The sequence below is a fragment of the Lepisosteus oculatus genome, chromosome 5 (assembly GCF_040954835.1).
Source record: "Lepisosteus oculatus isolate fLepOcu1 chromosome 5, fLepOcu1.hap2, whole genome shotgun sequence".
Classification (NCBI taxonomy): Eukaryota; Metazoa; Chordata; class Actinopteri; order Semionotiformes; family Lepisosteidae; genus Lepisosteus; species Lepisosteus oculatus.
Window position 1 is genome coordinate 36,091,662 of NC_090700.1, and position 14,693 is coordinate 36,106,354.

Here is a 14,693-nt window from a genome sequence, read left to right on the forward strand (position 1 = left end):
ATATTTAACAACTGCAATCAAGACAGTTGGTGAAAACTGGTCCTGTGCCTTATTTTATCAGACATACACAAGCTCTTTATTTCATGTATCATACATACTGTATACTGTGAAAAAAGTGTTAAAGCATACAAAGTACAAACAACACCCATCGTAAGCAACTGACCTCCCCCTTTTAAGGCACCATTGGTATTCTGGAACTCCTATGTAGTATTTATTTTTACCCTGTTTTGTTATTTGTGCCTCTCCCCGTTATGTCAGGTATTTCTGATTTTACAGACAAAATTCTCCCTTAGCAGATTTTGTTTGTTAAATCCAAACTCCGTAGAGGGAGAGTTTACTGCAATGACTTAATTAAAGCAGCTTTTTCCAGTCCTGAATGGACCTGCTGATCGAGACCTAAAGCATTAAAATAAAACCAAAACAAAAAAAAAGCTTAGACTAATGCTTTCTTTCATGGTTTGGAAATGGTTTCTCTAGCATTTGCTGTCACAAGAAATGAAACGAAGATAAATAACATTCATCATGAGCTTTTTAAAAGTTAATGACTATCCTGGCATGACCATAAGATTGTATGCAGTTTGATTCAGAAGCCAAATGCGGTATCAGTGTTTTGTGTATTAGAATTGTCATTGATTACAGACAGCAGTGATAAGACTGGCTTTTCTCATTTTCGATTTGCACAGGCTGGGCCTGTGTTTGCCTGCTCTGGTGGTCTCTGATTCTCTGAGCCCAAGGAGGTGTCCCAGTAAAAGGCCTGTGTTACTCAGCGGGATGTTGTTAAAAGCCACCTGACTGGACTGAAATGCCTTCCGGTATGCCACCCCCTCACCCTCAAGGAGTTCCAGCCTGTGATGCTGCACAGACGTGACCAATAAAAATGCCAGAGGGGCACAGGCATCCCCCTTCATGCCTGCATGCCCTTTTGGGCTCGTGCCTTGTTATATTGAAATCTAGGCCCTATAAAATCCAGGAACATATGTAACAACTGAAACTTAGTGTAGTGACATTCACACTAGGGAATTAGTAACCAGATGAAATCATAGTATTATATCTGAAGCTGTCATAAAGGATTTAACATACATCCTATTAATGATCAATCTACTACACATTTAGGTTTAATACAATGTGAATAAGGCTTCTATAGGTACACAGTGATGTTAATACCAACCCATTCACATTCTACAGAACCTCAGTTGGTGCTAAACTGATTATGAGAATTTGTTCAACCTTCATTTATACAACTTCATCTAAAGGATGACTAAAACAGCTTGTTTTTGCACTGTTTGTGTTTAAGGCCGAGGAATTTAAAACGATCATGTTGGATTGGAGCAATATTTTTATGCTCAAAATCTGATCCCAGTTTGCACTTTGGGGGCAACACAGATCTCTTCCAGACTGACTCCACACCGGCTGTGAGAGGTTTGTGGTCACACAGACAGCAGTGAAGGAGAGGTTAGAATGTGTGTGTGTGTGTGTGTGTGTGTGTGTGTGTGTGTGTGTGTGTGTGTGTGGAAGAGGGCGCTCAGTATCATCTGTGTGGTTTCTCCCAACCCGCCCCAAGGCCCCAGACTGAGGAGTCTGACCTAGATGAAGTCAGGACCAGCTGACTCTGAGGCTCTCAGATCTCACTCCGTCTCTGTTCAGTGGAGAGAGGGTTGAACAAAACAGCCCCCCACTCATCCCCCCCTTCCTCCTCCAACATGTGACACACACAGCGGTCACACAGCTCTCCTGGCAGTACGAGAGTGCCTTTGTCTGCCCCATGCATAAATCAGGGGAGACTCTCAGGAGTGTCCATCCAGCAGAGAGGAAGGAGGAGAAGAGTTTATTTACCACCTAATAAACCTAGGAAGATTAAGAGAGGCTTTGGAAAAGCCTGTTGGTAAGGGAGCCCCAGTCAAGAGAGACACATGAAAAAGCAGTGGCCGAGCTTCCACCTATTCATCAATTTTTGAAATCACCTATCAAGTACAGGGTTCTGGGGGGAGCCAGAGTGTATCCCAGCATGCATCGTGTGCAAGGCAGGGTACAGCCTGGATGGGACACCAGTCCACCGCAGGGCAGACTCACACAGACATACAAACTCACACCAGGGCCAGTTTTCCAGAAGCCAATTGACCTACCAGTGTACAGTATATCATCAACCTCTGGGAGGGAACTGGAGCACCAGGAGGCAAGCCATGCAAAGCCAGGGAGAACATACAGACTCCACACAGACAGCACCCCAGGAAGTGAAGCCAGGATCCTAGCACTGGACAGCTGCAATGCCAATCAGGCACGCCTTTTCAAATTTGTTTCTGAAGACGAACAAGGAAAAAAAAACAGCAATTGAAGCAAGATGTTCCAAAAACACTTTATAACCACCCCCTCCCCTTCACCACCTCCCACCCCAGCAGCAGTGAGTCACCTCTTCGCTGCTGATACACCTAATTGAAGGCAACACTACTTTTTGACATTACATCTCAGAGCAAAAACATCTCGTTCATCTTAGGATTTCAGTGGAAAACTGATTGGTAAGAGTATTTTTATTTTCGACATAAGAACAGTAACAATGGAGAGGAGGCCTTTCAGCCCATCTAGCCTAGTTGGTAATTAGTAGATGATTAATCCAAAGATCTCATCCAGCTGCATCTTGAAAGAAGCCAGGGTGTCAGCTTCAACCACATGAATGGGTAGCTTCTTCCCCACTCCCCCAGCTCTTCAGAGCTCATCTGTACAATACATAAGGTGACCATATGACTCTGCGCTTACCAGGATACATTGAGACAGGATGGGATTTTTAAAACTGGAATTACATTAACTTTTAAGAAGCTTCAAGGTTTACACCTTTACTAAAATGAGTAATGTACCCTAATTAACCCTCAGAGAATTAAAGGTTAATGGAAAAACGTGGTATACTTATATTGCGAACGTTTATGTGTAACACTTGTTTTCTTGCTGCTTTTCTGCCAGTTACTAATTTGGTTACAAATAGTGTTTACTATTTACAACTTTTAAGCCAATTTAATATTTACAAATATCAAGCCTAAACGACGATGACTTTCCCTAACCAATCAGTATAATTGAACACTTGTGTGCTCAGTCTGTTCGATGGCAGTCACTTGACCAACTTTCAGTGTAATCAGATTCCAGAGACTTTTTTAAATTAACAAGAAGCTGGGAAATGGCCTTTCAGAGGTTATGCCTTATATTTGTATGATAACTGCGCAGACACTACCCCACTCACTGCAACCTGATGTATTACAATTTTCTGAACAATTATTTCGTTGATTTTTTCAGAAACCGTCTTGAGCAAAATCAGAAGACACAGTAGTGCTCCAAGTAAAGTATGAGAAATATTGTTGTAAGCGAGCAGTTTACTGCAGTATAGAGCCGTGTGTACTGAAACATGTCATTTGTCAGTAACACAATCACACAGCGTTAGGATCAGGATTTTCACGTATCTGGAGTTATGCAACATTGCAGATTTACGCAGCAGGAGCTGCTTACTTATTATAGTTCAATACTTCAGAGAGGATTGAGGCTTATCCGTTTTACAGCAGAATATTAATCTGTCCAGGAATCTAGTGCGTGCATGAGAATGCGCGCCTCTGAGCTTCTCACAGGACATTGCAAAAATAACACTTTCAGCCTTTGCTGATGATACAAGAGAATTTAGGACATTTAAAGATGTTTTTCAGAGATAAGAGGGAGTGGCACTACCACAATAATGCTGTTTCATTATCTTACACTAAGACACTGAGTTTGCAGAAAGATGTTGGATTTCGACAGGAAGACTTAGGACTCTTTGGAATCCCAACTAAAGCGAACCAGCCTTACAACCACTGTACATAAAAACAGCCAAACATTACAACTTCGGAACTGTAGGCTTCATTTACCGCAGCGAAAAGCTGTTTTTCGTTGGCCTTCGACCCCGCGGGTGTTAAAACCCTGCCCTCCCGACCTTTTGTGGAGACCCTGGGAAACATCCCCCCCTTTATGACCGTTTAATGCGTCTCAGATGCTGTCGCTCATTAAAACTCGGTAGCTCCTGAATTGACATGGGGGGTGTCCATCCTGACCCCGACTCTTCTCCTCTCAGCACCTTCATGAACGGTGGGACCGTCAAAGGCCACGATTGGTTTGGGGTTTTGTCAAGGGGCGGGATCCTCAGGTTTGTATGGCTAAAGTGGCTGTCAATCGAGTGCAACACCGCCCCTTTATGCTTAGCAGCGTAGCAGTAATACTCGATGCCTGTGAGCGAGAGAGGTAGAATGAATGCTTTTGTGGCCGCTAGCTGATAAGTGCTGATGCATTTTAACAGGATGTAGCTGCGTGAGAGAGAAAAAAGACAGTCTCGTAACACAGCTACCAACAACATGACAGTTTCCACAGCTAGGGCCAAAAGGAAGACTTTTTTTTGCAGGCTGTATTATGGCTGTAATGATGCCCGCTTTTAACGCGACCGGTATTTGCTAATCTGCGCTGTTTTAAAAGCATCTCTAGAGTATTTTTTAAAATAAAACATACAGTGGCAGCCACTGTAATTAACAACATTAATCACAGAGATTAATTCTTGAAAGACGCAGGAATGGCGACTCAAAACGACTGCTGTGTGAAGGTCTCTTTAAGGTAAGACAGACGTGTGTTTCTGAATGGACGTTGTAAAATGACCCAGTGTGCTATAAAAACCTGTACAGCGCGGAATCGACCTTTGCAGTGGCATAATGCGGCTGTCGCCAATAATTGTGCCCTGGGTAATATCGTACAATAGTTTTATTTTATTACATTTCTAATATTAGCACTGGGTGGTACGAAGGCGCACTCTTTCCGCCTTTTCTCGCAATTTGACAGCTGCAAACACGCCGTGAGTCGGTTTATTCACAGCGATATAATATTGTATAGTAATCTAACGCAGTTTAACTCTTAATAGTCCCACTCCTTACTCTCATTGTTCTCAGCGGCACGATTTTTTTTGTGTTTAAACTTGCATCTTCATAGCTGCAGCACAGGTGCGGTAGGCGCCGATAGCTGCTCACAAATTTCTTTCTCCACCTTTCTATAACATCTCCTTACATTTTCTCCCTCCCGTTGGCAAAAAGAGAGAAGGAGTGTCATGCACGGATTGCTACACGGACACTTCTTTCTCTAGGGTGTAATCTCACTTCAGTATTTTTGCGTGTTCTCCATTTTAGTTCTTAAAAAAGATTGTTACAAAATATCAGGCGTTGCAGCATTTACCGTACGTGTCACACAAAGAGAGCTGCGTTTACGGCAAAGCACAGAAATGGAATATTTATCCTTTATTTAAAACAGGTGCAGGAATAGTCAATAAAAGTAGGCTGCTGTTGAATAGCAGGGGATATGTATTGTTGATGATAAATACAGGAACCGAACACAACGCTTTACGTTGTAAAGCGTATAGACCAATGTAGGGTATCATGAAAAATGTTATTGTCTTTCTGATTGGCATGTAAGAGTTATCAATAATGGCGGTTGTTCTGGTATTACTGTTTATTTTGTAATTGTAAGACAGTAATGGCAAAGCGGCGTTTTGTCTTTATCCCAGCGTGAGTCGGTATGTTGCGAATTGTTTTAAGGTGTCAGCAGTCAAATTGGGGTGGAGAATTAAACCCCTTTTTTAAAATTCGATAGGATAATTTAGCTGCTCTAGCCGCGTCTCCAGTTAGACTGTGATCTCGTAATTGCCTCGGTGCCTTCAGGTTAGACCCCTGTACTCTGCAGTGGAATATTAACTCTGAGACTGTGGACATTACTGAGTCCCGCCTTTGTCTGGAGTTGCAGTGCTAAAAATGGAGTGCACTATGCATTAACACGTATAAATGTATAAAAATCGATTGGTAACTGTTGCCAAGTCACAGCCACTTTATATTGGTTTCATTTTTAAAGCTCACCAAATTTAGATGTTCCTGAACTTGACGTTAGTGAATTGTAAGGTGAATTGGAGAAGGTTGTAGGCGTATTAAAATACGCTAAATAAATCTCTTGGTTCCTAAAACCATACAGTGCCGATAGATACTGTGCAGTAGGAAAGGTTGTCCTTTGAATGAGGTTTGCAAACCGAGGTCATTAAAGATCACGTCTTTTCGAAAGAGTAATGGTGTTAACCTCAGTGTTAAATTCTAGTGTAGGCTTGCACAGTCTGGCCTCCCTAAAGTTCTTCCTTGATTAAAATGGTGAGGTAATTTCTTCACCTGACTGCTTGTGCTCCTGATCTGCAGTGTAGCGGGGCTGCTGGCGCAGAATGGCAGGCAGGCGTCACCCAGGTGGGACAGTCTTCAAGTGGATCCATTCCTCTTTCAGCATTTTGGGGATCATTTTAAATGAACAGCGCTTTACAAATGCAACAATTATCTACAGTTACATTTGGTTAAATGGATCCCCCCCCTTGACCCCCACCCTCTCCCTCCCCCTCCCTCCTCCTACGCCCTGTTTAGACAGTTCCAGCTGAAAAACGCTCCTGTCTCAATTACTGACAGGATGTGAAATACACAACAGGCAGAACACTGATTGGGACACAAATCTGCAACCCATGGGCCTTTGGGAGTGAAGCCATTTTCATGGGAAATCCTAAGATATGGGATTTTGCAAAAAAAAAAAATTGCTTTCAGATTGAAAGGCTTTTGCCGCTGTCTACAGCCGATGAATCCTGTCCACAGTACAGTGTGTGATACTGCAAACCGACCGGGACGGCCACTTGTACCAGTATGCTCCTGTTTGTCTGCCCTCCTGCCTCCCTTTTCTCTCCTGCTGCCCTTTCTCTCTGTGGTACAAAATTCAGCGATGGCAACTCTGTATCCCATGAGCCCTTGGGGACCACAAGAATGTGAGCATTTGATGTTTTTAAAATTGATATTCTTGCTTGTCTAATTCAGTGTTGATTAATCTAAGCAAGCCTGCAGGGCTTTTCCTACATTAATGATGGACAGTCCAAGATTAATGGTAATCGGTGACCTTTGACCTCTTGTGCCTTCTTGTGCTGCTTCTCTTTGATAGCAGTTTAGCTTCCAAGGAGGGTTATGGAGTGGAGATGCAAAAGTGCCATTTGTTTGTTAATGACATTTATTTTCATTATGCGTTTGTGTTTTTGTGGGATGGAGTCGGGGCAGTGAATATTGTAGGTTAACGGGTGAATGTTTAATTTTCAGCTGCAAGAGCTGCGCTCAGACCCTGAGGGGCTGATTGGGAAACTGAGTGTGATGAGGGCTAACCTGACTGCAATGCGTTTAGACTGCCTTATAAACAGACAAAAAGGAATGAATACATTTGCCTGAAATAACTGCATATTTTAGACTGAGATAGTGGTGGTTATCTTTAGCCTGATTTGTGCTTTCTATTTTTTAATGTATGTTTCTGACATGAATCCCCTGAAGAGATGAGATAACAAGGATTTTGCTGCCTCTGTGGAAATTACAGTCGTTTACAGAGACTCGCAATGAAATGGCCTGGCCTGGTGCTATTTGCAGCTGGGGGTGCTTATTAACATTGAGGTATTTTACCTCCTAAAAAAAAGAACAGATCAAATGCTCGTGCAGTGGAAGAAGGTAAAAGTCAGATCTGAGCAGGACCCATGTCTAGAAATTAAGTGTCACTCGTGAGCTTCTTATTTTGCTTTTGTCAAAAATTGAAGACATCGCCTTGCAAGAGGATGAGAAAGATGACCCAGATTCTGGTTTCAGGATGAGAGGCATTCTAAAACTGATTTTGGTTGGGCTTACATGTGGGCACAAAGGGCATTGTGTGAAACTGCAGGAAGACGGAGTTTAAGTGATGTGATCTGGGAGGTAATTAGTTCAGCTGAGGCTTAAAACTGTCTGCGCAAGACTGCCTCAGGAATGCTCGGCTGACTGTGAGCCCTTCTCTGTCAGCCCGTCGTCTGTCCACGATTACAGGAAGTAGAGGTCAGGATGCCCACAATAGGGGTTCATGTGAAAACGTGAAACATGGAGAAACGAAAAATCTTACTGTGAATTTGTTACATAATTGTTCTTGGAATTATCCTAGAAATGTTGTGCCTAATGGATGTTGAATTATTGCCAGTCATTTGGCTGAGATACTGTTCGTTGAGTGCAAGTCCACAGCACCCATGGGGATAATGTGGAAGAAAAGCTAGGTGACTTTACAGTTTCAGTGACTTATTTGCTAATAATAGATATTGATTTTTAGCATTATGTAGTGGAATAATTTTTGTGGACCTTCTATATTGTGAATATATGAGAGCACCTGGAAGTTTTTTGACATTAGTGTCATGCGTGTGGAAATTAGAAGGTGCCCCTACTAGAGGTTATTGGCACTTTAAACATATAAAGTCCTTTGCAGCCGGGCGCTCGTGATCCCAACTCAACAGCTTTTTACCTTGTCTTTCCACCCTGATAGCCCTCTCAGATGAGGCTGAAACAGAGGGTGGATTGGCTCGTGGTGAATTGCAGGAGAAAAAATAAATCTTAGAGGCTCACCAGCTGTACTGATGGAGCAGTAAAGCAGTATATTCAGTGTTATTTCAACTGCGTATTGCTGTTTTCCTAAAACATTAAAAAGCTTGAGTTGACCCACGCGGTGGTGCTGGACCTGCTGTGAATCAAGCCGTGACCAAGCAGAAAGTCTCGTTTGGTTTCCTGCTCGGCGTGAGCTTGATGAGTCTCAGCTCCTAATGTCTTCCCCCTCTTGGTTTGCTGATGAGTTTGTTCTGGAGGGATTTTCGTGCCTCCAATCTGTGCGTTGCCACTCGATTGCTTCCTCTCGGCCACGTGGGCCGGGCGGCTCCTCCCAGCTGCCTCCTGCCGTCGCTGGGCGGGGCGCCGATGGCTCGAAGACTCTCCAGGAAGCGGCACTGGCAGGAAGGATGTGGACATGGCTCCTGTGTTGTTTTACGGCCCCTGCTCAGCCCTGCTTTTTGCTCAACTTTCCACTACGGCTTCTCACTGATGGTTGCTATGCCCATGTGCTGCGCTTAGTTGTCCAGTGTTTTTTTTTTTCTTTAACCTTTCCCTCATTTAGCGTTAAATGTAATCCGCGAAGGTGCGTTGTGTTGTGTGAGTGTGCAGATGCCTCCAAACAATGGCTCCAGTGCATGTTTGTGCAGGAAGAAGCAAATGACAACAGGGTGCAATGCCCCCATTGCAGACAGAAATACAGACGTTTCAGAAAGGATACAAGATGCACATTTGTACAAATGCTTGGATGTTATATGCATTTTCTGATTATTAAGCGCAGTTTTGCCTACAATCCCTGATTTCCCTTTAAATTCTGGCACTTACAGGGCCCCATTGCACATATTGGGCACCCCTGTATATACTGTATTTGTAGGAGAGTGCCTTCTGTATGTTCCTTTTTTATCATGCTTTTCCTTCGGAGAAAAGCATGCTCTGGCTTGTGAGCAGAGTTAGACTCCTGGCTGGTCTCTGAAGGTTGGTGGGGGGGAATTTGAACTGAAAAGAGCCAATTGACGCTGTCCGGTAAGCAAATCAATTCTCCGCTTGCTGCTGTTTTGGACGGAGATCAGATAAGGATAAAGGACCAGTTGTGCTTTAGAGAAAAAGAGGAAGAGATGGGGTGGGAGGAAGGGGGGGGGGGGTTGAGCAGGAAGTGTCCCCTTCTGTTTTAGTGTCAAAAGGCTGCTGTAGAAAATAAACATGAGCTCTCAGAGGGCCCAACAAAGACATGCATTTATTAACTATTAACATGTCGCCAAGGATTACGGGGTTGAAGGGCCTGCAGCTGCGTCCCTTTTAAAACGTGGAGGCAAAGGAGGTTGTTATCCAGAAACATCATCTAAAAGATGCAGAGCAAGAACCAGAGCCAGCACTGTTGCCCTAGCTACTGCTCTGACTTCAGGTGTCCTGGCAGCACAACAGTTATTCTGCATGGCACTCTTTCCACCCATCTCATAAAGACCTCTCTGTGGCTGTTGGATTGCTGTCTAAGGTCCTGAAGGCATGAAGTTTGGAAGCATCGTTTCCTTCAGCTTGTCAGCGTTAGATCTACTATTCTGACTCATTCTGGGGGTTAAAGGGAATTGGGATACTTGTGTTGGTCTTCTTAAAAAGAGTGAGGGTGTAGTTGTTTTTTAAAAAGACTCCATCCTAGGCTCCTTGTTCAGTGTTAGTGCAGACTGCCAGCAGGATGAACTTTGCATTAATTTCATCTGACTTTCACAGTCATTTCTTTCCTATGTTTAAGTCTAAAATGTGGTGCGGTTGTTTGTCTCCAACTTCCCAGCTGTATTCATGTTGGGGAACTAGTTATTGCATTTCATACTGTATGAAAGAAAGCGATCTTGTTCTATTTTTCTGATCTTTTCATCAGGTCTGATGATGGGTTTTGCTTGTAGGAAGCTAGAGGAAAAATGAATAAAAAGCTTTTAAAAGCCTGACCTCAAAGCACACATCCTTAGGAACATGAGGATGGCATTTAAAGTGTTAACGGGCCCTTTCTCACATTATTGAAAAGCAGCTTTGGATAAAACACACTCTGCAGAGAAATATAGTGCCTTAAGAAAATACTTTTTGTCTTTGTATGTTCGACTTCTCCCCCATCTCCCTTTTTTGCTCTCTCTGTCACCATCTTCTCACTGCTGTCAGAGTCTCACGTGAATAATGAATAAACCAGTCGTTCTGTTAAACTGATACAAAAGCTGTTCTGCTGTGTGTTTCATTAAGAGCTCATGCCGACTATGGGATAGAATGATAAATAATGATGGGCATCTCATTTATCTCATTTTATATATGGAAATATGAAGTCTGTTTGACAGCTTCAGGCATGTCGAGAATTCGTTTGCTGTCTCTTGCCTGTTAGGAGTGTAGCGGTTTGCATACAGTAGCCCAAGAAGGAGGCGGCTCCTTCTGTTAAGAGCTGCTTGAATGGAACTCCAGCTGGCAATTAAGCATCTTCTGTAGTAAGCGGATTAAGAGGTTGAAGTTGATGCATTGTCTCTAGTCTCCGAGAGGCAATAGTCAGTAGCACAATCCTACAGCCAAGGAATGGATTGTTAGACGTTTGCGGATTGCAAATTTGACAATAACAGCTCTCCCTGCTCTTGCTGGGATTCTTTCCCGGTCATTTGCGATCTCTGGGCATTCACAGCGCCACTTCATAAACAGTGGACAACTGCACCATGTGACTGCAGAGTCTTGCACTGTCTAGAATTCAGAGCGGGGATGGCATCCCTTCTGTGACTCCCTCAGCTCACTGTTACACAGAAACGCCCCAGGAAATTTCTGAACACAGAGAACAGAATAGGCGTTGGTGGTTTTACTGGGCAGGGGACCTTATTATTTCAGTCAGAACCCCCCCACCCCCCTTGAGGCTTCTATAACCTGCATGAGTGGGAATGCCTGTCCCTGTTAGTGCCTCATGCATGTTTGTTGCTTCCAGAAAACAATTCTGTCTGTGCAGAATCAATATATTATGCTTCTGGCTAAAAGGCACACATTAATAATGAATTTGTTTTCCATCTCTGCCACAACAGGAAGCTCACAAGTTTGCACAGGGGATTGTACAAAATAGTCATGAGGACTAAAAAAAAAATACATTCAAATAATTGGTGCCCTTTCTAACAAGGGCTGTTGTGTTTTGAAGAGTGGCACTTCGGGGGGACGAGAGGGATTTTATTAGCTCTCGAGCAGGGAGGGTGTTAGCAGCTCTGCGTCCGCACCACGTGACTCGTAAAATCGAGAGGACAAATGGGTAAAGCAGAGGCTGTAACGCGCATCGCTTGCTTGAGCGGAGGGCATCTCTGTTTTACCACTTCACAGTGCAGGGCCCCAGTTCAGGCAGTCCTGCAGAATGCTCATATTTTATCTTCTTGGTTTACAGCAGGACTGCCAGCCTCACTCTTGAAGCCCCCTTCTGGTTAGTCCTCGAGGCCGCCTGTAGACGTTTTCCCCACCCTTTGGAGTTACTGAGGGATTAATCAGGGAATTTGCTCAATTAAGAAATCGCTAGTCTTTGATGGCTGAAAGGTATTTTTAATTTTGGTCCCACCTGATTTTTCCTGAACAGCTCCTGGTTTTGTCTACAGCTCAGTAGATCTAAGTGTTTAGAACTTGCTGATTCTAAAGTCTTAGGGTCCCCAGGATGGGTTTTGAGATATTGTGGAGAAATTCTGCCGTTTTCGATGGGCCTTTATTTGAATGTACCTGGCTGTATCTGTACCTGCATGCTGCATTTTAAATGGTTGCAGTGGTGCTCAAAATCGGCTCCTCAGAGGCCACAGTGATCTTTTTTCCTGTTTCAGCCTGGAGATCTCTAGCTACTGAGTCGAGCTGCTGATCACTGTTCTGTTCCCAGGCATTTTGGCCTGGTGACGGAATAAATAGGCGTGCAAATCCTCTGGAGATCCAGTCCTCCCCCACTGGAACTTGGGTGCCCCTCAGCTATTGAAATATCTGGGTAAAGCACACTGTTCAGCTGAACTGGCGGTTCACTGATCTTCAACTCCGGCATTCAGCAGAATGGCGGCCCGGCTCAGATTTCCCAGCCTCACCTTGTCTGGGTCCTGCGGGAGAAAGAACACCTCGCAGAGGACACTGTAACCTTGTGTGTCGCGGGTTTCCTGTTCAGAGCTCTTGTTTCAAGAGATGCGGGGCTTCGCTGGCGTGGCGATTAATGACCTTCGTGTTCGTTTAGAACTTTGTTTCTGCAGTTTAACACTTGATTTTTCCATATTGAATTCGATGCGTTTCCGATAAAGGTGGTGGCGGGGGAGAAAAGAAGGTGCAATTGATGAAAATGTGCATTGTTTCTTTTCTCAGCATCAAGTTTAATATAGGGGGCAAACGTCAAACCTGAGTCACGATCTCTGATGCTTAGCTTGCGTAAGCCTCCTTTTCCTCTGCAAAAGAGCCCTTCCTTAGTTTATCTTTCCATAGGTTTGTAAATTCTAAGAGATATTCACTGTATACATACATTGATGTGAAAAAAAAGTACACCCCTTTCTGTGGTTTTACATATTAAGACATATCTGACCTTCATCTAGTCCTCACCCAATCCTAACAGCAGACAAAATCTACCCTCATGTGACAGATGACACACGCACATTTTACACTTCATTTATTAAACACAAAATCATCCAACATTCTGTAGCCTTGTGTGAAAAAGTAAGCACACCCTGTGATTCAGTAACCTGTGTTTTTTCACCTGTGAAGTTTTCAGTGAAGTAAAGAGGACATACTGGAAATCCAGTTTGTGTTAAAATTATTTTGTTCTTGACTTTTTGATCCGTCGAATGCCATGATGTGTGCAATCTCTGCAGGGGCTTTGTTTTTGTCATTGTGTTGTCTTGATCCCTGATATACTGACACAAACCCGGGGTTTAAATGGAGTGTGATTGTGGCTGAAAGGGGGGTCAGGTGGCCCCAGTGTTTCCCAGTGTTTCAGAATGGGGCTGGCTGTCTTGTTAGTCCCCTGGCTTTTCACAGCCGAGCTGAAAGGATGCCAGTGGGACTTGAGCTCTCTGACTGAGCTGCTGTGTGGGGGGTGTGAATGAACTCACTAGCTCCCCTATTCCTCTCAGCTCTTTGAGTCAGGGGAGCGCCATGCGTACACTTGCTTTTTGTACAAGGGCAGATACTGAAGCGATTGACTGTGGATGAAGTGGCACGTGTTGGGCCACGCTGGCGCCTAACTGATGCGGAGACGTGCCAGTGTGTGCAGGCGGAGGCATTTTTCTCATGTGGGACGCCCTTGTCTCAAAAAGGACTTCCCAGTGGATCACAGGATTGACAGGAGTCTCCCACCCTTGTCCTGGAGAAGCCCAGTCCAGTGGGTTTTGTAGGTCACTCTTAAGTCGTCACTTTCTAAGGACATGCAGCAATTGCTCTGTGTTGTTGAATTAAGTCATTCAGCGAACAGTAAATACTGACTTCTCTTCAGCCCTCGAGGATCAAATTCTCTTTGAATCTGTTCAATCTCTTAATTGAACAGATTATTTGTTTAATTACTCAGTGGCATATTGCTGTTGTCAATCTTTTACAAACCTAGTGACCTGTAACCTGTAAGATTAACAGGACTGGGGCTCTCCAGGACCAGGGTAGGAGATCCCTGAACCATTCCCCAGGGAACGGAACATTAAATAACTACTCCTGGTGCTATGAAGGTCTGTAAATGACCTATTATGTGCATCATAAAGTAGAGATTTTTGTACAGATATTTAATGTTAAAGACAGAGTTTTAGTGTTTGGCAATCCTATCCTTAATTGCATGACAGTTTTATTCCTTCTCATTGTGTTGGTCTGGAGAAGGGTTATTGAAGATATTAAGAGAGGCTTCTAGATTCCCCATTGTGAACTGTATCCGTGTAGCGTAGCTTAATGCCTGTTTCTGCCTGTAGAGGCTGTTTTACAGCTGTATAATGTCTTTAAACTACTGCAGTGAAATGAAAAAGAGCTGCTGCCTGCACTTACAAATCACGGGAATGGCACTCTGCAGGCACGCATGTGAAATGCAATTTCCCCCCACTATAATCAATTCAAATAATGTTTCCTCAGGTTTTCTGTTAGAACGTTTGCTGGAAAATTAGATTTACACCAGCAGTTCTTGCTATGGCTCTTGAATGAGTTGATTCCACCTGGGTAGAGATCTTTGTTTTGGTGATGTTGATTTTTTCTATTTTGGTTTCTAGGTTTTGTTCAAAGCTGCTCTTTTGTCTGTCCCCTGCCCACCGCTATATTAGTTGTCACCTCTGCATTGTGTGC

The 14,693-nt window shown here is 43.8% G+C and overlaps 1 protein-coding gene across 3 annotated transcripts in view; it reads left to right on the forward strand.

The window, feature by feature from the left end:
- Positions 1-3,973: 3,973 nt before the first annotated feature.
- The window catches only part of kif21b (kinesin family member 21B), a 71,646-nt gene continuing 60,926 nt past the window's right edge, over positions 3,974-14,693 (forward strand). For 2 of the 3 annotated variants that reach the window (XM_015342640.2, XM_015342642.2), the window contains exon 1: positions 3,974-4,153. In XM_015342640.2, coding sequence (XP_015198126.2) covers positions 4,041-4,153 — 113 coding nt within the window. In that variant the 5' untranslated portion in view covers positions 3,974-4,040. Of the gene's footprint in view, positions 4,154-4,239; positions 4,612-14,693 lie in introns of those variants that run through there. The other variant, XM_015342641.2, reaches the window with a different exon arrangement.